At 38.4% G+C, this 26268-nt stretch overlaps 2 protein-coding genes across 4 annotated transcripts in view; one reads left to right on the plus strand and one right to left on the minus strand.

Moving 5' to 3' along the window:
- SLC2A12 (solute carrier family 2 member 12) overlaps positions 1 to 14146 on the plus strand; it is a 65367-nt gene extending 51221 nt beyond the window's left edge. The window contains exons 4-6 of one of the 2 annotated variants that reach the window (XR_007725057.1): positions 434 to 566; positions 11565 to 12844; positions 13692 to 14146. Coding sequence is in view for 1 of the 2 variants with exons in the window: in XM_050787988.1 (XP_050643945.1) it covers positions 434 to 566; positions 11565 to 11718 (287 nt within the window). In the remaining variant the exon portion in view is untranslated. Of the gene's footprint in view, positions 1 to 433; positions 567 to 11564 lie in introns of both variants that reach the window. The other variant, XM_050787988.1, reaches the window with a different exon arrangement.
- A 1250-nt stretch (positions 14147 to 15396) lies between these two features.
- The window catches only part of TBPL1 (TATA-box binding protein like 1), a 35711-nt gene continuing 24839 nt past the window's right edge, over positions 15397 to 26268 (minus strand). For both annotated transcript variants that reach the window (XM_050788016.1, XM_050788015.1), the window contains exons 2-7: positions 22669 to 22847; positions 20286 to 20368; positions 20056 to 20119; positions 18442 to 18545; positions 18250 to 18344; positions 15397 to 15926 (exon numbers count right to left, since the gene is read on the minus strand). In XM_050788016.1, coding sequence (XP_050643973.1) covers positions 15847 to 15926; positions 18250 to 18344; positions 18442 to 18545; positions 20056 to 20119; positions 20286 to 20368; positions 22669 to 22803 — 561 coding nt within the window. In that variant the 5' untranslated portion in view covers positions 22804 to 22847 and the 3' untranslated portion in view covers positions 15397 to 15846. The remainder of the gene's footprint in view (positions 15927 to 18249; positions 18345 to 18441; positions 18546 to 20055; positions 20120 to 20285; positions 20369 to 22668; positions 22848 to 26268) is intronic.

Raw genomic sequence — 26268 nt, forward strand, 5'->3', positions numbered from 1 at the left:
CAAACAGAAACTAAACTGCTACCATGGCGATTCCCAAGAGGGGAACTGAGGAGGGGGAGAAGAGAGATTTTACCTTCTACATCATATGTTTCCATGTTATTTGAGGTTCCTTTTTTGCATGTGCTTTTTTATATTAATAAAGACACATTGCCATTTTGAAACAGAAAGACATGCCCACCAAGAAGATGAGATTGGGTGTAAATTGTGATGGTTACAAGACTGTTATTTACTTCACCAGAGAAAGCTAAGGTAGTCTGTAAAAGTAACACTTTCAGAGCTGGCTACATTTTAAATTTGTGATTGCTATTTTCCTGGATACTGCTGGCATGTTTGAAAATACATATGGTATTATGTATGCCCTAAGTGGCTGTTCACAAATGGAATCAAAGCCACACAAAACACATTTATAATCAATTTCTTTTGTCCTTTATAGATCTTATTGGCCTGCCATGGGTGTGCTTTATATATACAATCATGAGTCTAGCATCCCTGCTTTTTGTTGTTATGTTTATACCTGAGACAAAGGGGTGCTCTTTGGAACAAATATCAATGGAGCTAGCAAAAGTGTAAGTATTACATGCATTGGTTTCTGAACAATACTCTTTGGTCAAAAGTGCAGCTTTCATATGCAGCAAAGGAATAATATCTGAAAATATTTTAGGACATTCCCTTTAGCGTAAGACTATATCTTAGTGCATAATTCCAATTTCCCTGCCTTGTCTTTAATTTGGGTGATGCAGCTAAGGAAGAATAACCATTTCTTCCCAACGAGTGAAACTTTTTTTTTTCAAACTACAAAGTGAATGCATTTGATTGGCAAGTGCGAAATTTCATTTATCAATGAAATATTGTACTGAATTTGAATAAAATCTTTACAATTGGATTTTTTTTTTTTTTTTTTTTTTTTTTTTTGAGACGGAGTCTCACTCTGTCTGTCGCCCAGGCTGGAGTGCAGTGACACAATCTCGGCTCACTGCAAGCTCCGCCTCCCGGGTTCACGCCATCCTCTTGCCTCAGCCTCGCCCCGCTAATTTTTTCTTTTGTATTTTTAGTAGAGACAGGGTTTCACCGTGTTAGCCAGGATGGTCTCAATCTCCTGACCTTGTGATCCACCCACCTTGGCCTCCCAAAGTGCTGAGATTACAGGCATGAGCCATCGTGCTCGGTCTACAATTGGAATGTTTTTAATATGTTAGTGTTTTATAATTATCATCAAACTGTAATGCTATTATTCATTACTGTGACCAACCAATGTATAGGTGCAAGGTTACAAGCTTTTTCCTTTTACACAAAACAAAAAAAAAAAATACGTCATTGTAATTAAAAAGCATTAAACCACACTTTCCTTTTTTTGTAATGTAATAATTTTTAGTAGAACAAAGTTTAATATTTTCACTGTCTGCATTTCTTTTCTGAAAGAGAAACTGTTATTACTGTTGTTTTACTTGATTTTTTTCTGAAATTAATTTTGTTGTATAGAGGATGTAATTCTGCTGTGCTAAGGATTAAAACTATCTCATTAAAAAAATTTTTTATTTCCGTAGATTTTTGGGAAACAGGTGATATTTGGTTACAGAGTAAGTTCTTTAGTGGTAATTGTGAGATTTTGGTGCACCCATCACCGGAGCAGTATACACTGAACTCAATTTGTAGTCTTTTATCCCTCACCGCCCCCCCAGTGTTTCCCCCACCCAGTCCCCAACCAACGGGTGAACGTTTTAAAGCTCTACTCAGTAACCATCTCAGAACTTCTTCCGTCTCTCCAGCTCCCCCTAGCAGGTTTTCTTTGTTTGGGGTTTGGGGGGGGTCCTGGAAATGTAGATATACCATGTTCACCCTGGGCTAGGAGCTTGGGCCTCAGCCTTTCCATTTCTATCAGACTTATGGCTCCTTCTCTGTGCCCTAAACACTTGCTAAGGCTAAGATTAGCAGAAACACTCTCAGGCTTAACCATCTACAGTTGTTCTAAATAGTGCACATTTAAGGTAATTTTAAGAAAGATAAGCTTCTTATATGAATAGGCATTTAGAAAACTCGTTAAAAAATTTCACAAGGAGAGACTGTTTAAACAATTTAACTTAGAAGTGGAACATTTAATTTAGAAGTGGGTGGCAGAAAATTCCTTTTCCTTTTTTAGTAGCTCTAATTGCCAAAACCATGTCCTGGGGGAAGAGGTGAGACATAGGGGCTAAGAATGAAGGAGAACTTGTTACTCTTCCTAGGATTACATAATTTCATTTAGAAATGCAGGGATACTTGTTCTTGGGTTTTAATATAATGGGAGGAAACTACATTTTCACAATTTGTGATTTTCTTTTAAAAATACTTTGAAAACAGTAGAGGGAAATGTATGATTATAGATACTGTGGGCATAGCGATTCTTCAGCATTTACTTGAAGGAAGAATAAACCTGATAGGTGAATTGTTAGTAGGTATATGTGTGCATGTGTATTTATATTGAACCAACCATTAATCCTGGCTTATTGGGGGTATGGTAAGTAGGATTGTGGAAAATTTTCACTTTGCGCTTTATACACTTTTAGATGGTCTAAATTTTAAAAATATTTTACTTTACAAAAAGCAGAAAAAAATTCTCCCAGTTTAAGCTTAAGATAAATATCAAATTATAAGGCTTTTTTTTTTTTTAATACAAATGAGGCCCTGTTTTGAAAAAAATAAAATGAAAATGATTCATTTACAATGGGAAATAAAATTGTGAGGAAGGCTGGCTATATCCTTGGACTAACCAATGCACTGCCTGACTATCCAAGTGGAGGTCAAAATGATTGGATTTCTTGGTGTGCATTGGACTCTGAATAATGACTATCAATTACAAATATGATTTAAAGCATCAGTGGCCTCAGACTTTAATAACTCAATGTATCCACCTGTAAACTGGCAACATTCCTCATGGATTCAGGTTTTTTCCATAACTGAGATCCCAGGACATTGATGACTTCCAAATCTATTGATCTTCCTTCATTTCTCATCCTTCCTTGTGCCTGTTTCATATCAATTATCCATTGCTGCATAACAAAAGCATCCCAAATGTAGCAGCTGAAAACAATGGACCATTTCCAATGATTCTTTGGTTTGGCTAGGTGGTGCCTCTGCCTGTTTTGCCTGGGCTCACTCACGTGTCTCCCTGGGCAGGAGGGCCCACAATCACACAGGACTTGATCACATAGGTGGCAGTAGGTGCCAGCTGTCGATGGGGAGCTTCAGTTCTCCCCAGTGGCTTCTCATCCTTGAGGAGGCAAAGTGGCTTCCTCACATGTCAAACTCAGGGTAGCTTTCCAAGGTAGTGAAGGCAGAAAGAAGCTGCAAGTCTCTCTGAGGTTTACATCAGGAATACACACATCACTTTGACCACTTTCTACTGTCAGCACAAGTCCTGAGGCCAGCTCAGATACAAGGGGTGAAGAAAGAGACCTAACCTCTTGATGAGATGAAGGGCAAAGAATTTCTGACCACATTTAATCTACCACACCTACTCTTTCTTGAAGTTCTTTTAGCTATGTGAAACAATCTTCTTTCCTGGATGGCCTCCTAGCTCACGACTCTAATCTCCTGATTTCTCCTTCTGTTCTTACGTTTTACCTAGCTCTGAAGATTCAGCTCTACATCCTTATGCTTTTAGACTCAACTCAAGTACTCATCGTCGAAGTCCTGAGTAGCTCTAGCCCTGGAGAGTAATCCTTTGTCCTAGATTTTCAATATCTTCTCGCCCTCTTTTCTTCTATACTGCGTTGGCTAGAACTCTCGTGGTTTCACCTTGTTAATTAATAAAGTTTTAGTTTCCAGGAATGCTCTGTCCATTATCTTTCTTATGTAACTCCTACAAAGCCTACCTAGCTTAATATTGATTTCTGGTAGATGATTAAAAAGTATCCACTGTTCAATTTTATAACTTGTTTTGTTGGCTTCGTGGTAAATCCACTTTGTGTATATGCACCTTTGAACTACTCATCTACTAACTCAGGGAGCAAAATTCCTGTAAGCATTTTGTGGCCGGGTGTACTGGCTCATACCTGTAATCCCAGCACTCTGGGAGGTGAAGGCAGGCAGATCACTTGAACCTAGGAGTTCGAGACCAGCCTGACAACATGGCAAAACCCCATCTCTATCAAAAACACAAAACATTAGCTGGGCGTGGTGGCTTGTGCCTGTAGTCCCAGCTACTCTGGAAGCTGAGGTAGAAGGATCATTTGAGCCTGGGAAGTTGAGGCTGCAGTGAGCTGTGATCGTGCCACTGCACTCTAGCCTGGGTGACAGAGTGAGACCCTGTCTCAAAAGAACACAGAAAAATAAGAGTAAAATTTTGTGAATTCTTGTGAACAAAAATAACTAAAAAATGGAGGCAGGGAGAAAGTAACAATTAATTAATTGAATGAAACTATATAGGCCTCCTTTACTATCACAACCCACTGTACTCTCTTAAAAAAGTCTAACTTGAAAGCAGAATGTTCTGCATAAGATTAAGGACTTTCAAATCCCTTTGTTCATATAAGGTTGTCAGAATGTATCAAATTGCAAACCAAATGAAAATTCAATGACAGAACTTAAGAAAATCTAATCTTTCTTTCTAGTAGGCTTCCAGAATAAGATATTCCTTAAGAACATATGATGTGGGTATCTAAAACGCAACAGAACTTATTAATTCAGAATTTGGGGTGGGGAAAGAATCTGTCTAAATTATTAAAATTCTGACTTATGAAATGTTTTTGAAAGAATCACATTTCTGTTACTTTTGAGTCATGCAATTACTCAAATTTAAATCCAGACCGTCTCCAAGAACGTTATAAATTGCAAATTAGGAGAGGACCAAAAGTCAAAGGTATGTTGACCTCTAAACAGACTATAGGAGAACTGCAAGGTTTGTAATGAAGAACAAAAATACAGGCAATTAAGAAAGATGAGATGGCAAAACAATTTTACATTTTAAAGTCATTACAGCAGTAGTAATACCTACTAGCTATAAACCATGAGGAAGCCCAGTACTGAGGACAAAAAGGAAAAGGTTCTTTTAGAATTTTTTTTCCAACATTTATTTTAGAATCAGGGGGTACATGTGCAGGTTTGTTACAAAGGTTTACTGCATGATGCTGAGCTTTGGAGTATGAATGAATCTGTCACCCAGGTAGTGAGCATAGTACCTAATAGGTAGTTGTTTAGCCCTTGCCCACCTCCATCGCTCTCCTCTCCAGTCGTCTCAGTGTCTATTTTTGCCTCTTTATGTCCATGAGTACCCAATGTTTAGCTCCCACTTATAAGTGAGAACACACAGTACTTGCTTTTCTGTTTCTGCATTAGTTCACTTAAGAAAATGGCCTCCAGCTCCATCCATGTTGCTACAAATGATTTAGTTCTTTTTGATGGCTGTGCAGTATTCCATGGTGTATATGAATCACATTTTCTTTATCCAATCTACTGCTCATGGACACCTGGGTTGATTCCATATGTTTGCTATCATGAATAGTGATGCGATGAACATATGGGTTCATGTGTCTTTTTGGTAAAACGATTCATTTTCCTTTGGGTATATACTCAGTAATGAGATTGCTGCATCAAATAGTAGGTTAACTTTTTTTGGGGGGGGGGCGGGCGGAGTCTCGCTTTGTCGCCCAGGCTGGAGTGCAGTGGCCAGATCTCTGCTCACTGCAAGCTCCGCCTCCCGGGTTCACGCCATTCTCCTGCCTCAGCCTCCTGAGTAGCTGGGACTACAGGCGCCCGCCACCTCGCCCGGCTAATTTTTTGTATTTTTAGTAGAGACGGGGTTTCACCGTGTTAGCCAGGGTGGTCTCGATCTCCTGACCTCGTGATCCGCCCGCCTCGGCCTCCCAAAGTGCTGGGATTACAGGCGTGAGCCACTGCGCCTGGCCTTTTTTTTTTTTTTTTTTTTTTTTTTTTTTTTTGAGATGGAGTATTGCTCTGTTGCCCAGCCTGGAGTGCAGTGGCCGGAGCTCAGCTCATGGTAAGCTCCGCCTCCTGGGTTCACACCATTCTTCTGCCTCAGCCTCCCAAGTAGCTGGGACTACAGGCACCCGCCGCCACGTCCGGCTAATTTTTTTTGGTATTTTTAGTAGAGACGGGGTTTCACCGTATTAGCCAGGATGGTCTCAATCTCCTGACCTCGTGATCTGCCCGCCTTGGGCTCCCGGTTAACTTCTATTCATGTAATACTGTGAGCCAGAGGCTTTTCTGAGCTGAACCAACAGGTTGAGAAAAGCTTTTAAAATGACAATGTGAGCAGCCTGGCTTATGTAAATTGACCAAAGTATCTATGAAGGATATACGTTAAACAAGGTTTCCAAGAGAGATATGTCAGAGACAAAAAAAATACAGTAAGTTATTAGTTAAGAAAATGTGAGGTGGTAGAAAGCCCATGGAACCCGCTTGTGCACAGAAGCTGAAGTGAACTTGAAGAATGAGGAAGGACACTGCTGAGTTAAGAGAGTCTTCATGAATTTAGAATAAAACAATGAATCAACTTTTGTCACCAAGGTAATAGTCCTGATGTAGAAATCCCAATGTCTATTTCTAAGAAAGTAAACTACAATATCAAATTAACTTCAACCATGATACTACACATTGCATAGCATTTTCCTCTATATTTGGAGTTGGGTTCTTCTACCACTATTTCTAAAAAGCTGAGAAAACAAATATTCTTCCAAGGATGTTAAGTTTCTTATAAAATAAACAGTGACTCAGCTGAGAGGTCAGAAAAGATTTCTGCAATAATGTAATTTGAAAAGATTTTATTTTGAACTTCTGCCTTGCAAGCTACAAACTCAAAATGGGATGTGATGTTTGCCATATTTGCTGTTTCAGCTGTGATTTACTTTTCCCCCAGCTTAAGTGGGCACAAATGGAGAAAGCAAACAAGTTAATGTTTTTAAATATTTCAGTTCTGAGGCAAACTTATTTTTCACTTTTAGCAGTTAATTTGATGTGGCCATTTCTTCATTCACTCATCTGCCCAATTCATTTATTCAATAAATATTTATTGAGCATCTACTATGTGCCAGGCACTGATGTAGGTTCTACAATAACATTGTCAGCGAGTACAATCACCATGAGATTTCCAGTATGCTGATTAGATAGTGACTAAAGGGCTATTTTCAATTGGGCAGATCTGAGAAGGTTATTCTGAGATGTAACATTTAAGATAAAACCTGGGTAATAAAAAGCCAACCTTGGAAGATAGGGGAGAAAATCCAGGCAGAAAAAACAGCTAGTGCAAAGGCTAAGTCAGAAACACACTTGACTTGTTCCAGAAATGGAAAGAAGGCTGTAATCTTTGACGAGTTAGGAAGCAGGTAGAGACTAGTGTGCAGGGCTTTGCAGGCTGAGTGAAGAGCTCGGTTTCAGTCTAATTGCAGCGGAAGCTACTGAAGGATTTTAAGCAGGGCAGTGACATGATCTGATTTACAGTTTAAAGTGTGCCATAGTGAGTGTCTGCAGCCGTCCAGCCGAAGGAGGCTGAGAAAGCAGGCAATTGTAGTGCTGGGTCTCTTTTTCCATCACGCCCATGGACCTTAAGTGGCCTTCAGTCACATGTGGCAATCACACATATCCCTAGTCTTTTAACTGCTTCTCTCCTAGACAAACGCTCCAGATCACTTTCTCTCCAGAAACTTCCTCACATCCTCATTCCTCACCGATGGCCTTGCTTCTGACTTCACTGAGAAAATGGACATAATCAGGTGGAAACTTCCACTTTCCACATACACGACCATTCCTCCAGGGCCTATGTAGGAATGCAGTCCTTCCTATGAGAGGCCCCTTCACCCCCTCTCTCCTCTCTCCCTTCTCCAGCACATTCTCCAGCAATTGTCCCGGCTCACTGCTGCATCACCTGCATCTTTATCTACTCCTCATCAGCATGGAAACCTGCTGTGATTCTTTCTCCATCTTTTTTTTTTTTTTTTTTAAAGATCTTTTGGTGCCATTTTCTCTCCAGCTTTTGCCCTATTTCTTGGGTACTATTTATAGCCAAGTTTTTCTAATGCATCGTCTGTATTCACTGTCATCACTTGTGCTTCTGCTCTTCCCACTCTCAAGAACCTGCTCCAATGAGACTTGTTATGGCCATCCCGCTCCTGAAATTACTTTTTAATGTTCCAGTTACCTCCATGTTGGTTAACTCTGTGGTCAATTCTCACTCCTCATCTTAGACTATCCCCAGCATTTGACTGGAGATAGTGCGTTTGCCTGGGGATAGTCCTCCTTCCTGAAATGGTTGCCTCTCAGCCTTATGGGGCCCGTCCCCTGTTGTCTCTTACCTATGGGTCTCTCTTCCTCTGCTTCCTCTCTTAAAGTTGGTGTGCCCTGGGGCTTAGTCCCCTGACCGCTTCTCTATCACCCTCACCGGCTAGTTGATCTCAGTCAATGACAGTTTGTATCTCATTAATATGCCAGGGTCTGAAATTTGTCTCTAGCTATCTCTCCAGAATTCAAGGCTTGTTTATTCAACTGCTTACTCTACGTCTTTCCAAATGTCTAACAGATACCTAATACCTCGCATGTCCTAAATTGAACCTGTGATATCCTCAAACCCATTCTACTCACAGCCTTACTCACCTCAGTGGATGTCAACGTTATCCTACTACTTGCTTTGGCCACAAACTTAGGAGTCTTTCCTGACTCTTTCTCTTATACTCCATCCATGTTCAGTGCACCAGGAAGTTGTGTTGGCTCTTATTTCAAAATATATCCAGAGCCTGAACACCTTCCCAGCTGCCCTGGTCTGAGTCACCATGATCTCCATCCTGAACTACTGCAATACCCATTTATTGGTTCTCATTTCTGCCTTTGTCCCCTCCCATCAGTTCTCTACACAGTGGCCAGAATGACCCCTTAAAATGCAACCAAGGTATTCTTTTTCTCCAATCCTCCAGTGGCTCTCCAGCAAGAGCAGAAGCCTTCCAATGCCCTTCCAGCCCTGTACAGCCTGCTAATCTGCCCTTCTCCTCTCACAGCCACACAGGCCAAAGGCTGCATCCCAGACACATCAGGCATGCTCAAGGCTCTGGATCTTGGCACCTGTTTCCTCTGCCTCAAATTATCTTCCCCTAGATATCCACCTGTCTTGCTGCTTCACCTCCATCAGACTTTTCCTGTCCCTCTATTTCAAATACCAGTTGTGTATCCAACTCTGCACCCACTTTCCAGTCCTTCAGTTTTAACCAAAGCAGAAACACTATATTTTACTTGGTCTACTGTCTATCTCTTCCTGCTATATTTAAATTCCATGAAGCCAGGGAATTTTGTATATTTTGTTCACTGTTGTTTCCCAACACTCGGAACAATTCCTTGGCATATAATCAAAGCTCAGCATTGAATACATGAAAAAATATGAACGAAATGGATCTAGGAGTAAGGCAATGAAGCAGTCAAGATGACACTGCAAGTTTTAACTTGAGAAACTGGACAGGTGGTGAGATGGGGAAGCCCGAGAGATGACTAGGTTTCAGGGCTCGGGAGAGAATAGAGCTCGGATTTGGAGATATTAACTGTGAGATGTCCATTAGACATCAAATAGAAACATTAGTAGTAGGCACTTGGATATATAAGTCTGAAATTTGGAGACTCTAGGGGTTAGAGTCAAATGTGAGTGGCCATCAGCTAAGTGGTATTCAAGTCATGAAGCCAGATAAGCTTATCTGGTCAGAGAACAGAGAGAGAAGGGACTAGGCCCAGTTTTGTGCCAACCTTAGAGACCGAGCAAAGAAGAGAGTGTTAAAAGAGACTGAAAAGAAGCCAGCAGTGAGGCTGGAGGAAAGCCAGATGTGTTGTAGGAAGGTGGGACTGGAGAGACCAGCCACAAAGACAGAGGTAATCATAGGCTTGACAGACTCAGGCTCAGTGGAATGAGAGGACAGACGCCGACTGATATGGTTGGAGGACAAAATGGAAGTGAAGTGAAGAAGCTACAGTCCACTCCTTGCATCAGTTTTGCTGTGAAGGGGAGCAGAAAAGCAGAATGGCCATGCCCTAGACTCATTTCCAATCCCTGCTTCATTCACAAGCATTCCACTCACCCTCTAACCACTCATCTCTCCAGCCCACTTCCTCAAGTACTGGCACTTTAACAAGTCTTCAGCCCCACCACAACCTGGAGGCTCACGCTCTCCCTTCCTTCCTTACCCTGCTTCCTACTTTCCATGGCCCACCACCCAGGCCACTTCTTTGCATTTCACCTTCTCCCTTTCCCCTCTTCTCTCTCCTTCCATCACTCAGGCAAACCTTAACTCTGACCAAGTCAACTCTTAGTTCATTTTATCCCTGCATTCAAGGAGCTAAACCTGGCTGAATCAAACACACAACCATGCTGATCAGCCTTGTTTTAAACTTACGAACATCAATCTCAAGTAGCTCTTGAGGAATATCGTGCAATATACCACATTTCCCTGTTGAGTTGACATTCCTACTTTTAAAGACGATTACTTCACACCAATACTTTTCCCAAGCCTCCAGCACCCCCTCCCACTTCCTCACTCTAATTATTTTGCTTTTTAGTTCACTGAGAAAGTAAATTGAGACCATCTCGTCCTCCTGCCACAAGATCTAACCTGCCTACATCTATGCCCACACATTCTGCCTTGCTGCAAAGGTCAATGCTTCCATTTGTACACTGACTGCATCAATTTCCCCCTCCTATGGGATTATCATCATGCACACACTCACAAAGCTGCAGTATTTCCCATCCTGTAAAAACACCTTCCTCAGATTCCCTCCAGATACCAACTCGTTTCCCTGCCCCCACTTCTCAGGTCTCTGGGATTCTTTGCAGGGTTCCCTCCCTAACTTCATTCCATTTTCTGATCGTCACTGCTTTAGAGAGATGCCACCTGTGTAACAGTCTGTCCTCTCCCACCTAACGAAATCCTTTTTTCTCCTTCTCCGTTTATTTCTCATTAGCACTTTTACTACTTCAAATTATATGCTTGTCTCCCCTCTAAAATCTAAGTAAGCTCCTTGAAAACAGGAGTCTCTATCTACTCAACCCATACCACCTACATACTGTGACCACTCAAATCACTGGTTAAATTACAGAAAAATGTATTTGAAAAGGGAGGTTCAAAGGCAGCTCTTCATTTTTAATAAAGGTAAAATACAATAGCATCTTTTTGTGTTGATGGAAAGAATCCTGTAGAAAAATTTGTTAATGTAGGAGTGAGGGATGACGTAGAAGACAGAAGAGATATAAATATAGGCACATTGCTGGAGTTTGAGAAATGGAAAAAAATAAGGTCTGGGATGAAACCTCCACTGGTTCTCTGTATGTAATACTATCCTTGGAATCCTTCCCCACAGAGCTGACTGCTGGGATTGTGTTCTGAGAAGACACCGTTACCCCTTGCATGAGACTGACCAAAGTCTGCGGCATACTGAATTTCATGATACAGCAGGCTTCCTAATAAAAATATGTATTTATTTTGCATAGCTAAAACATTAAAGCCCCAGGGTGGTTTAAAAAATAATAGCCTACACTTTTTTTTTTTTTTGTATGTACTGTAAACTAAGAATGACATTTTCATTAGTGCCTCTTTTTCTTTCAGGAACTATGTGAAAAACAACATTTGTTTTATGAGTCATCACCAAGAAGAATTAGTGCCAAGACAGCCTCAAAAAAGAAAACCCCAGGAGCAGCTCTTGGAGTGTAACAAGCTGTGTGGCAGGGGCCAATCCAGGCAGCTTTCTCCAGAGAACTAATGGTCTCAACACCTTCTGAACGTGGATAGTGCCAGAACGCTTAGGAGGGTGTCTTTGGACCAGTGCATAGTTGTGACTCCTGTGCTTTCTTTTCAGTGTCATGGAACTGGTTTTGAAGAGACACTGAAATGGTAAAGACAGCCTTTAATCCCCTCTTCCCCAAAAGGAACCTCAAAAGGTAGACGAGGTACAAGGTCCTAAGTGATCTCTTTCTTATTCTGAGTAGGATATCAGGTTAAAAAAGAAGTTACTGGCTGGTTTCATACTTTCTACCTTCACAGAGCAGCCTTTGAATAGACTATGTCCTAGTGAAGACATCAACCTCTGCCTTAAGCTATGTATGTACGGAGGCCAGTCACAGCTTTATTATTCAGACACACAAGTGGTCTGGACGTAAGGGTACAGGTTTTGCCTACCAAGACACTGCTTGCAGTGGGTCCTACGCAAAAAAGAACCAGAACACACAGTGTGGACAACTGCCCATGTATTCCATCTAGATTAGGAGAGGGTCCTGGCTAGGATTTTAGTGGTAATTCCTAGTTACATTCAACAAGTATAAAGATTATAGAGCTTATTTTATGAACTATAAACTACAATTTAATGCAAAATATCCTTTTATGAATTTCATGTTAATATTGTGAAATATTAAAATTATTCTGCAATAGTTGAGAAAAATGAGCATTTTTTTCCATTTTTAAAAAATGCATAGAAAAGACAATTTTAAAATCCTGGGACCATATTTATTTAGAAGTAGCTGTTAGTAAAACATTAGAAAAGTAGTCAGGCCATTAGGTTATTTATCCAAATCTCTAAGCAATTAGGTTGAAGTTATTAAGTCAAGCCTAGAAAAGCTGCCTCCGTGTAAGGCTTTCATGACAATGTATAGTAATCCACAGTGTCCTGCAATTCTTCACACTCCTCAGGAATATCAATACCTCAGGTTACGGCACACAGGCTACACTCGATGATGACTTTCAGTGACCGAAGACACAATAAATGACATTCAGACATCAGGACAATTCCCTCGTATGTTCTTCTCTATGATGGCGGCCTGTACAAGCAACGTGGGTTTCACCCACACAACGATGAACTGTTCTCTACTTCTCCAGCTGATTTTAAAGACTTGGTAAGAGGTCTCACTAATAAAATTTGGGTATGATGATAGAAAATCCATAATCAAATCTTGAACCAAGTAACATATTAAATTACTAATACTGTAAGTGATGGAAGACACAGAAAAAACGTAAAAGCACGAACAACCTAACTTGAAAAAGAATTTTTAAATATGATTAACCTAAAGAAAAGAGAATCCTAAGAGCCAGCTCCTTCTTATTTAGCTTGGAATTTTCCCATTGGTTCCCAATAAACTGTCCCAATGTCATATAAGGCAACATGATCTACTACATTCCTTTATAACAATGTGGAGAGACTATAAACCTATGTAAGTAGTAAAACTATAAGATCAGAGACTCAGGAGACTGACTAAAAGGCCTGATCTGCAGTGTATTATCTGTATTAAAATTGCAGGCGAAGCTAAAAGGAAAGGAGATTTGAGATCTCAATTCTATCACAGTGTATTTCACATACAAGTCAGAGCATGCATTGTTGTTTGTTTTTGGCAAGAGAAGGGAAGTGTGTTCTGCCCCACGTTTCCTTCCGTGTTTATAGTTCAAACACTATATATACTTTAGTTATTTTTTAGTTTAGCCATTCATTATAAATGGGCAGGAAACTGTTTATCAACCTAGCCGGTTTATTACTAATGACCTCGACTTCAGTATCTTGAGTATTCTTTTGCATTTTTATTTTAATATCCCGAGTCTGTAACTAAACAATTTTGTCTCTAAATTTGTATCCAATGTTCATTGCCCCAAACCAAATCAAGCTTTTTGATTTTCAAAAATGAAAAGGGGGAAATACTTACAACTTATACATATATATTCACAGTTTTTATTTATAAAAAAAATTTACAGTACTTATGGAGAGCCAGCAGAAGACATCAGAGCACTCACTTCTTCCCCTCTTTGTTAAGGTTAGTGAATTACCCATGGACACTGCTAGGTGAGGCTCACTCAGCAGCCCTGAAAACAGACCCGGTCACACTGTCTTTACCCTCTCCCTTCAAATAAAGCACTTCGATTAGCTATTGATCTGCACAGTTTTCAAGTCATGCGAATACTGAAAAGGTTGTATCATCTGGATCTGTACCTTGGCAATATAAGCATGTTTTCCCCCATTCTACATTTCTTTTTTTGGTGAACATTGCAAAACAGGAGGTGACTTATTACGGTTAATTAAAACTAAATGAAAATGTCAAATCTTTAAAACAGTGAGCTTGTAACTCTTTCATGTAATTTTATTCTCTATATTTATGAGTTTGGCTATCCTACTGAATCTTAAAATAAAGGAAATAAACATTTTTTTTTTTTTTTTAAAAAGGAAAAATAAAAGTCTAACAACTCCAATGAAATCTTTCCTAAGAAAGAAAAATGTAAGTTCGCCTTTGCCTTCCACTTTGGAGTAAGAAGCAGGTTAGGGAAGGCATTGAGAAGAAAAAAGATAAAAATAAAAATAATAAGTGTTGTTCAGTGCAGCGCCTAAGCTAGGTTTTCAAGATTTACTTTATAATACGGTAAGGAAAATGTACTATATATGGAGGTTAGGATGTTGCAACTTTTCCACAAAGCTTTGAAAACATTTTGGAAATACAGGTTTTTGTGGAACATTGTGTTGAAATATTGTCTCCATTAAGTTTCTCCTGAGAAGCTAATTGGACTCTCCACTCAGCTTTACTTCTAGGTATAATCACTGTTGGTTACACTAAACTCCTGCACCTAAGTGATAGGGCACAACTACGCTTGATCCTGTATTACCACATCAGGGCTCCTGGGTGAGCCAGAGACACTGTTTCATAAATGCGTATTTATTATGACTTTAAGAATAGCAATCTCATATACTGAATAGTCACTCTTTAACTCCATTAAATAAGATACAGCAAGGGGAAGGACAATATCGCACAAAATGGCTTTCAAATTCAAGAGGGGCTATTTGATAATTACATTGTGGCACAGAGGCAGCTTGTGGGCATTTCTTGTTAAAATATCTCCATGTTACCAACTTCTGACAAGACTCTTAGTATAGGCTTGGGCACCAACCCAAGATTAAAGTCAAGAACCTCAATCACTTCTCTACAACTACAGGTGTTGAGTCTTTCCAGAAAAACAAAGATCCAAATGAGGCACCATTCATCACAGCTTCTTTCTCATGGCCATCTAGTGGGTAAGAGGTTTCTCTTCTTAAAACTACAATTTCTTAAACCTTTACAGTTATTTAACATTTTCTATCATATTAAATTAGCAACATAAAACATTATCCTTTATCTATAAACTTCTAGTCTGGTTCTCTAGAGTTTATATACACGTTTTTATTTCTAATCTGCAAGAAAAAAAAATTCCTATTTGTTATTTGGTAACAGAGCATTAAAAGATACTATACACATGTGGCGCATATATATGTATATATATACACACACACACACACAAAATACACTTCAAAAAGAAGCCAACACACTTTAGCCAAAGTCTTAAGCTTGCATAGATTTTAAAAAAAAGTATGAATACAATTTTTGTTAAAATAGAAAATGGGGAATAAAAGTTACAGAATGGATATGAAGAGAGATCTTTTCCAAACTTTTATTTGTGCACATTCAATTGAAAAAGATAACTTTTACAGGTTCTTTGGTGCCCATATTCAGCATACAAAAATGTAAAAGACTATTCACAAATAAAACACATTAGCTCAAAATGGAAAAAAATAACAATGACAACAATAAAACAATCTAAGGTAGTGCACACTGTGACAGCTCTGCTTATGGGGACATGAGAATTACTGCGAAAATAAATAGAATGTCCTTTTGTAAAAGCAGCAATGTCATGTCTTGTAAACTTCCTTTTATATTACAGCAAGGTTTGGAATAAAATCCAAAGGGACTGGAGCTTACACTGTAGCCGTGAATGAATAAAAGAGTCTATCTCCTCAATTACTGTTGGTCCAGTTTTCCTTTTGAGTCCAATGTGCAGCAGGTTTAAAAGGTGCTCAGTTAGAGATTCTAACCAATTAAGTGGTGAATTATAAAATTTCTTTCCTGCTTTCAAACACAAATGGGTAAATCTGTTCCACAGCAGTAGCAACAGCCTTTACATTGGGCCCTGTAATAAACACAACGGAGGAAGGAGTGAGAAGAGTTGGAAAAGGGAGCACTAGGAAAAACTGATTTTCCAGAATTAAAAATATTCAAGTGGTATAGAATATCACGTTAACTGTTTAAAAAAAACTACACATATAATTATACACATAGCCATAATAAGTAAAAATAATACAGATTTTGTTCTGGGCAATTAAAGGACACATGAAACACAAAATGAGGTTATTCACTTTGTTTTAGGGCACCAGACCGAAAAAAAAGTATATAAAAAACTGCATACAAACTATCATGGACTAATACAAAAAGTACTGTAATATAATATGTACATGAAAGGAAGGAGTAACAAATGGGACTAGATAACAGCTATCCTTTTGATCACTATCATCTGGCTTCTGGTTAGGCTACAACAGAGGCTCAGGAATATGCAGGAACACAGCAGAGTGAAACAAAGCTGCCACCAAAATGTTGGGAAACCAGAATGCTGTTTTAAAATATGGTTTAAAAATCCCCACAGATTTACCACCACTGGGTATCCACATGTTTATTACCAATCTGGTCATTTCACCCTCAGAGCTTATACAAGTCAATAGAAAACAAACAAAGCACAAGGCTACGAGGTGACCGTGCATTATGTTAATTCTTGAACAACTTTATAAAAATGTAATCTTTCATTTAAATTGTTAAAAAGAAACATAAAAAAGGACAATGAAAACTATTTTCATAAAATTTATTTTGAATAAAAATGGCTTCACTAATACACACTTACCTCTTTTGAAAGACCCAGGAAACTAACAAATCCACCCACTGTAAACACTCTGATGGTCCTAACCACATCCTATCTTGGTGAGGTCCTTCCTGACTCACTTTACCCCCACCCTGCTATGCTTTGCTCATGGGAACCAATTCAATATTACTAACATTTCATAGGATATTCCTGATCTAAGTAAACAATGCATACTACTTAACCACGTCAATTGTCTTCAGTTTATTATTGTTTTGTTTAATATCTAGTAACTCAGTAAATACAGAGTTTTACATATGCATTGTTTTATTATATACTTAGTAGAGATAGATCAATAGGCTTTGGGCCTGCTCAGACATCCAGCCTCCAAAGTGTGGAAACAGAGAACAGAAAGAAGGGAACAAACAGACCTGTCCCCTACCATCCCATATTTAAGATTCAGGTGGGATCCTGGGAATATGCTTTGAAAGTCCCCAAGGAAGATGGGAAAACCCATGGGATGAGTCAAAACTAAAATTTATTTGTTGAGAGACTAAATTGTTATTTTCCTCTATGGACTGAATAAAGAAAAAACAAAGCTCAAGGACATTGAAGACATTTTCTTTAATTCTTTTTTGCCTAAGGTTGGGCCTGACTCCCAAGCAACGCCTCTGCACAATTTATAATCATAGTACCATTAAAATGTCACACAGCATGCTAATGCTACCCTTTGACATGAATGCCTAGTTTTCTGAAACCACCCTTTCTCCAAATAAAGATGCAAAAGATATAGCAAGATAAACATAACAAACAGGTACCAATTATATTTAATATTTTGCTTATGTAAAACTGAAGTTTATAAAATGAGTTTCTCATGAGAATTTTAAATATAAGGTATCATAAATTTACATACTATGGATACATATACCAGAATATATATACATACACATATATATATGTGTGTGTGTATATATATATATATAAAAATTTTTCTTTTTTTTTTTTTGGAGACAGAGTCTCACTCTGTTGCCAGTCTGGAGTGCAGTGGTGTGATCTCAGCTCACTGCAACCTCTGCCTGCCGGGTTCAAACAATTCTCCTGCCTTGTAGCTGGGACTACAGGTGTGCACTACCACGTCCAGCTAATTTTTTGTATTTTTAGTAGAGACAGGGTTTCACCACGTTGGCCAGGATGGTCTTGATCTCATGACCTTGTGATTAGCCCGCCTCAGCCTCCCAAAGTGCTGGGATTACAGACGTGAGCCAATGCACCCGGCCCACCACAATATTTTTAAAGCGCCATACTGGAAACTACTCAAATGCCCAATGAGAATGAATGATAAAAACAACTACACAGAACATAATATAGATGAAACCCACTAAGATAATGCTGAGTGAAAAAAGACACAAAATAGTATGTGTAACATTTATAAACAGTACAAAAGTAGGTAAAATAAATCTACAGTGTTAGAAGTCAGGAGACCGGTTCCTCTTAAAGGGCAGAAGTAACTGAAAGGAACAAATCAGACATTATTTCTATCTTGGTGTAAGCATCTTGTATCATTCAATCCATAATTTACAAGTTTGGTTTCAATATCATAGAATACCTGTTACTGTGATACTTCCTGTCGAAAAAATCTGTAACGTAGCTCTTAGAGATTTTATCCGATAGCACACAGCAGGATGAAGTTCAGGTTCATAACTATACAAAAGAAGCCACAATTAATATAAATATTTACACCCTGACTAGTAATTTCAGATTTGGTAATGTATCAAGATAAATTGCTTCAAAGACTTACCTGGCATGAGGTCTATTGTTCTTTGTGAATTCTGGCAAACGGATTTCAAATGGCATGTTACACACTGCCAGAACATTAACAACCTTAAAATCTGTAAATATTACCTTTAGGAGAGAAGTAAAACTCAATAAATTTATTTTGAAACAAACAAAAAAATCTGCTCATCATGGCAATCCTTAATAACCATCAATCCTTAAAGCCAAGAGCAAACAAGATAAAACAAAAACATTTTAAGTGTATGTTTAGTACTGTAAGTTATGTAGCATTGAAAGCTTTAATTCAATTTTTTAAAAAGCCCAAAAACTTCATTAAAAAAATAAAACCACAGGTATTTGCATGATTAAAACAGTATGGGTCTTTCTAATCACATGTTTAATTTCTTAATACTTTTAAGTGAAATATTTAAAACTACTGAGAAAGGACAGAGAATAGTGAGGGAAAAAATTTAAGTCCAGGTCATCCTGCTAGAGTAAAAATGGAACACATGTCACCTTAGAAAGTCAGTAAATACAGAGTGTACACTGGGCTCCAAAAGTCAGATGTTTTTCTCATATGGAATAAGGCAAAATGACATTTCTGTGATAATATTAGTTAGATGTTTATTTTCTTTCTGGGGATAGAGTGATAAAATTGTTTTTAACTAACTGGGATTTCTCTCAACACTTCTAATGTTACACTAAAAGAAGTTCCAAGGCCGAAAATAATGCTCTTAACCTTAATAACTTTGGTCACTCCTACCAACATCTTCAACTGTTTCATCTCATCTTTTCAAACATTCCTCCTAAAACCACAATTTTGGGTAAGCTAACTATCCTTCAACTCAGCCTTGCACACAGCAGTTGCGCAAAGCCAGGAAACTGCAAAGTGGCAGCACTCTCAAATCACAGTACAACTCAAGACTCTCTCTACTGCCACCCTCCCTCAAGCACCAACCCCCACTCCCCACCAGCCATTCAGTCTTTTCCTATCACCCTCTACTTCAGAGAGACTGAGTCATCAGAGGGAAACGTAACTTCCTCTCCCCACTTCCACAAACTTGTCTCAATCCCAAACAGCCTTGCCCTCATCTTCAGGGACCATTCCCATCTTTATCTTTCATTTATTCATCATTTGCAAGTGACCTAGCAAGTCCATAATATGTAATCATTTTATTCAAAGGTATATACCTCTATCAAGTTATAGTGATGAGGCTGACATGCCGGTGACAGTCACGTTACATGTGTGAGAGCCTGCCAGCTGGTGTGTCCATGTCAACGGGCCTCTGCCATTCTCTATTCACCACTCTGACCTGGCATTCTTGAGATAACCAAAAACGATTTTGTTTGTGTACATCAGAGGTGAAAAAAACTTAGAGTTGAAAAGGAAATTAACTTGTGAGGAAACAAGTCTCTTTATGGGAAAGGAATTAGGGAAAAAGCTAGGATCCTTTACAAATACCCACATGGCCAAATTTTGCTACAAATTTTCACACTGAAGGGCAGTATTAAAAAACCTAGAAAAAGTTCAATCATAAGAATAGTATGTATAGTGATTTCTTGAGTCTATTACAATTTTTAATTCTACAAAAATAAATCCTTAAATATTTATAGTTTAGATACTGTTTGAAAATGTTACCTGAAAACCTAGTTTCTGCAGACTGCGGGCTAAGCGTCTGGCACCAAATTTAGCTTCTTCTTCACTATGGTATTAAGGAAAGAAAAAGATTATCAGTTATACAGGAAATAAATTTTATACTGAGGAACACAACAAACTTCACATATGATTTTGCCGTTAAGTCTTGGAAAATGTCCGTTCCATGAGGGAAAAAGCAAAAAATAAAAACAAAAAACCCAAGTAGCATTTACCTTGTTGCTCCAGTGCAAATAATTTTTCCTGAGGACCAAATTGTAGCTGTAATTCTAGGTTTTCTAAGCTTCATTAATACTTTCTGGGGGAAAAAAAAATCTGATTACCTCATAAGCATTATTTTTCACTTATGGTTCTGTTCTATATAGTCATATTAATGTCCAAATACTACTCTCCAAGCTTATCCAAGACTGCAATAACTGCTCTCCAAATCACCCATTTTGAAATCAAGTACAATACTGAACACAAAGAACATATTAATCCAAAAAGACATTTGATTAATTAAAAATACAAGGTGTATAGAAATCTCTCACTCTATATACTTGAAATCAATGTACTCCAAGTACATAAACAATTCAACTCTCATTCCACTCCAGTCACATAACTGGAACTTGCATGGCTCCTCACACACACGAAATCTGTTCATGCCTCAGAAGCTTTGCAGTAGCTGTTGCTTTCATTTGGAATAGTATCCCCTCAATAGTCTCACTTCATTCAGGTCTCTTACCAGATGTCACCTCCTGAAGAGAGGCCCTCCCTAACCATTTTCCCTGAAACACCCATCACTTCATCGTTTTCTAATTACTAACTCTGCTTTCTGCTGTTTCATGGTACCCATCTCTACTTTATATTGTATCCTAGAGTTGAGATGCTTATTACATACTCTAGTTCAACATGGGCATCTTGAATAAAGGAGAAATGTTGGAGCTGGAGATGTAATTAGAAATTCATTAGCTTTGGAAGGCATTTAAAGCTATGGGTTAGAATGAAATAACTACAGAGTGTGTATCAATAGGTCAAGGACTAAGCTCCAAGAAAATATGCAAATTTTAATTTTCATTCCAACTATTCATTAATGGAAATATTTGTTAGATGCCCATTCTACATAAGAAAGACATAAATGCTCACTGACTAACATATAAATGAATCAGATGTTTCTGCTTAAAATTTTTGTTACATTTTGTGTTCTTCATTCTCTGTCATATGCCATATTATCAAACTAGAAAGCTATTAAATCTGGGCAGACTTAAAATTTACCAAAGATCAAGATAAAATTTGAACTAAAATACATCATAAAATTTCATATACAAGTGACTGAGAAACACTTGACTGAGTTTATTCCACATTTAATTGTCTCTCACCGCCACCAGCTTGTCTATCATCTCAGATTTTTCAATTAACCTTCCTTAAAAAAACTATTTCCTTTCCATATGTCATGGTGAAGTACCAAAGCAGTGTTAGGCATATTCCTCTCTAAACTTTTGAGCAGACATATTGATTACTTTTCTAAAGGAAAGATGGGATTGCTGACAAACTTGAAAATCTTTGTGGGTCACTGAAAATTTTAATTGAATTTAATTCATCTTTACTTAGTTTCTAGTACTAAGAATTAATGATGGCCAGGCATGGTGGCTCACGCATATAATCCCAGCACTTTGGGAGGCTGAGGTGGGTGGATCACGAGGTCAAGAGATTGAGACCATCCTGGCCAACATGGTGAAACCCCATCTCTACTGAAAATACAAAAATTAGCCGGGCATGGTGGTGTGCACCTGTAGTCCCAGCTACTCGGGAGGCTGAGGCAGGAGAATTGCTTGAACCCAGGAGGCAGACATTGCAGTGAGCCGTGATCGTGCCACTATACTGCACTCCAGCCTGGCGAAAGAGCGAGACTCCGTCTCACACACACCCAAAAAAGAATTAATGACAATTTACATAGGTATCCTGGCACCTAATTTTTAAAGCTAAACAGAGCCTTGAGATGCATTCTTAATTTTCATAATAAATGTGTAAAATACATATCCATCTCATCAATCTTTGGTTTATAATAATGTCCAATGTCTTTTATAATGTTAATCTCAAAACACTAAGGTTTTATTATTACTTATTAATATTCAGGCTTTAAAATATTACAGGTTTATCAAAAACTAAAATTCAAGATGTCCACGTCAAGATATAAATCATATTATTTTCAGCAGTTTGTTATGAAAGAAAACCATCTACCTTTGTTAAAGAAGAATATGATAATTAAAATACTATAAAAATTATATATAAAGGCATCATTCAAATATAATTACATTTTAATAGGTACATGTGAGAATATAAAGGTCCCTTTCTTCAGTTAAAATAAACTGAGAGAACAATAAAATGTCTCTGTAACCAATGAGTTCTTTGCTGATTCAGGTACCGGCACTCTATGTACAAAAGCTTGAACCTCCATGAGAGGAGGGATTGCTTTTACAGGGCTCACTTCTATATCCAGGACAACCAGCACATGGTAAGGTGATCATAAATTATCTGTAGAATGAATACATTTTAGTATCACTCATAGAACTATAAAATTAGGCTATGTAGTACAAATACGAAAACTCAAATACTTACTCCAACATCACGTTTATAAATTACATTTGCTCCTTCCAAAGCAATCTTCCTTAAGTTTAAATGGCATCTTGTTCTAAAAACACAGACTACATTTGTAATTAGAATGTCCAATGCAACATCACTGTCTGCATCCATTGGGGTGGTTTTAAAATTTAGCTTTCCACCACGAAGATCACATCCTGAGAAATAAAACAAAATAAAGTCATTAAACTTAAATGTTCTGTTAATTCACTTTTCACAAACAATCTTGAAATTGAAATGTAAAAAATGAATCTATATTATTTATTTTTCAAATGTTACTAGAATCAAATCATGTCCCTGGCTGGGCACGGTAGCCCCCGTCTGTGATCCCAGCACTTTGGGAGGCCAAGGTGGTTAGATCATCTGAGGTCAGGAGTTCGAGACTAGACAGGCCAACATAGTGAAACCCGGTCTCTACTAAAAACACAAAAATTAGCTGGGCATGGTGGTGCACATCTGTAATACCAGCAACTAGAGAGGCTGAGGCGGGAGAATCACTTGAAACCGGGAGGCGGAGGTTGCAGTGAGCCGAGATCGCATCACTGCATTCCGGCCTGGGCGACAGAATGAGACTTGGTCAAAACAAACAAACATTAACAAACAAACCAACCAACCAAATCATGTCCTTTCTTCTCCTCACTAAAAATGTGATTTTTTAAAAAACTAACATGACATCTAATGTACTTCAAAATCTAGGCCTAACTTTCATTCCTTAAATTAAAAAGTAACTTTTACTTGCCAGGAGCTTGCCAGACTCATCTCCTGCTATTCCCCTCTACAAACACTATGTTCCAGGTGTACCACAGTAATGACAACTCCCCAAACGCGCCACGTTCAAGGGTTGGATTCTGGCCCCAATGTCTAACCCTTAGTGGCATATAACCCATCTCATGCAACTTGCTGGCACTATAAAAAAACATGGCATACTTCTATTTCAAGCAGAGTAACTGACTTAAATTTAAAGCAGCAAAAATATGAATAACATTTACTAACAGAATTTTCTCATTACTAACCATTCATTCATTATTTTCTTTCTGAACACCTCTAGACTGAAGATAACGGAGGCAAAAAAATGATTAAGGCAAAGTCTTTTGTCCTCAAGGAGTTTGCAAACTTGGGTGTACAGGAGGAGCTCTATCAAATAATTTGCATAATACCATTTTTATCAAGATCAGAATCTCCCAACATATATTTGCCCAAACTCTTACGATTTACACAAACAAGCCCCAGTTTTTACTAAGTATGTGACCCATGACCCAGATAAAAAAATTCTCTCTTTGTGTTTTCACACGTCAAAAAATAAACAATGGCAATTTGGCTTAACTCACAAAAAGATCAGAAAATAGTAAAAACATACTATATTTGTCTTTAAAGTTCCTTGCAGCCACAATGTAAAAAACTAGTATTCTTTATAATAAGGATTCGTAATATATAACTAAAACAGTGAAGGGGCCAAGAGTCTAAATAAAGAAGGTCTTGTCTCTGCTTTTCAGTTTTTGAGAGAACACAGTGGCAAACCAGACCAAGACTTCTGACACCTCTATGGGACCATATGGCATTCAATTCTGTGTATCAATTGTACCTCAACTTCATTATATTTTTTCACTCTTATATTCCCATATTCCCTTCAATCTGTGTATCTTTTTGTTTTTCTGTTCTTTGTACATGTTTGAGCTACCTCAAATAATTTTTATGTATGAGGAGTGAGGCAGGGGTGACAGCAGGAACTGATGGATAGATATATAGGCAGACAGATTAAAAAGCAGAGGCACAGGGCCAGTTTATTACCATTGGTCTTAAGCATGCGCAATGTCTGACTCACCACTTACTAGCTATCAGAACTTGGGCAAGTTATGTAACCTGTGTCTCAGTGTTCTCATATGTAACATGGAATAGATCATGCCTACCACAGAGCAGTGCTGTGAAAATTATATAACGTATGAAAAGTACTTAGTATATATATCTAGGATATTGTAACAGTAAATGATAGTAAGTATTGATGAAATAAGTTCAAATCAACAGGCAGATCAGAGGATTTCTTCTGATCATGGGAAGTAATCACTACTTCCCATGATTACATTAGAGCCCAGTTACTAAGCCATCTGGACAGCAGCAGGTTTTCTGCTAGGCTCCTGGCTGCTTACCCCAACATCCATTCCACCCTGCCTTCATGACCGCAGCTCAGATGTTTAGCTGGGTACAATGTGGCAGAAATAAAATACTATAGACGTCAAGCTCCCTGGCAACAACTGGTATAGCCAACTGGCCACCTGAATATGTTCTGGTCAATGAGACATAAAATAAAATTGTTATGTACCTTCTGGGAAGTCTACTTAGAGCAACCAACTAAGCCAGCAAGGGCTCCTTTGCCTTTCTGCCCTTTTTCATTCTTGCTGTCTAGAGGTTGGATGTGAGAGCTAGAGTTCAAGTAGCCAATTTTGCACCACGAGGCAATGAGGATGACGATGGTTAGAACAACAAGATAGAAGCAGCCTGGGCCCCTGATGCTGTGAATCTCCTTATTCTCCCTGTTCTTCTTAATTCTAGACCTTATGAGGATGAGAGAAAAATCAGTTTCCCTCATGCTGGCTTTCTGTGATACACAGCCAAACCTAATCCTAACTGTTGCACTTCCCTTAAGGATAAGCTACCACAAAGCAACTACTTAAGAAGAAACTCATGCGAATCAACTATCAAATTTACTATTTTACTTGTTTTTATATAAACAGGAGAAAACAAATGGACTGAGACTTACTACTTTGAGTTCTACCCTACTCTGAATTTACTATTTTGAGTTCCACCTGAGGGGACAACACTAAGGACGATATAAGTAAAACTAAGTCAAGAAAAAAAGGGTAAAGCAAATCTGTGTGAATGCAAAAAAGGAGCCTTGAAATTAATTCAAAATTGATGATTTTTCAGCATTTCAGCAACTTGAATTTTAAAAATAAGGTCATGGGAATAGTTCATCATAAGTTACTAAGTATTCATATTTTATAATATGAGTAACCTGACAAGCAGGCTCAGAAAAGATTGCTTTAATAAGAAGTTTTCAATTAAAGATGCAATATAAAAAGTCAACACTTTTTTAAAAGAGGCAACCCACATGAGAGACCACATTTTTCGAAGCATGAAAAAAGGCCCACTTGCAATCAGTTCATCTGTCTTGCAGAACAAGAGAACAGAACTGGATATTAACAAAGATTTAGTTTTTAAAGCTAAACATATTATATCCCTTTTCAATAGGATAATTAGAATGACAGCCCAATGAAACAGACAAATCTCAATTTTTTTTTTTTTTTTTTTTTTTGAGACCAAGTCTCGCTCTGTCGCCCAGGCTGGTGTGCTGTGACACAATTTTGGCTCACTGCAACCTCCGCCTCCTGGGTTCAAGCAATTCTCTGCCTCAGCCTCAGGCGCCCTCCACCATGCCCAGCTAATTTTTGTACTTTTAGTAGAGACAGGGTTTCACCATCTTGGCCAGGTTGCTCTTGAACTCTTGACCTCGTGAGCTACCCGCCTCGGTCTCCCAAAGCGCTGGGATTACAGGAGTGAGTCACTGCACCAGGCTGACAAATC

This window comes from Macaca thibetana, chromosome 4 (genome assembly GCF_024542745.1).
Source record: "Macaca thibetana thibetana isolate TM-01 chromosome 4, ASM2454274v1, whole genome shotgun sequence".
Classification (NCBI taxonomy): domain Eukaryota; kingdom Metazoa; phylum Chordata; class Mammalia; order Primates; family Cercopithecidae; genus Macaca; species Macaca thibetana.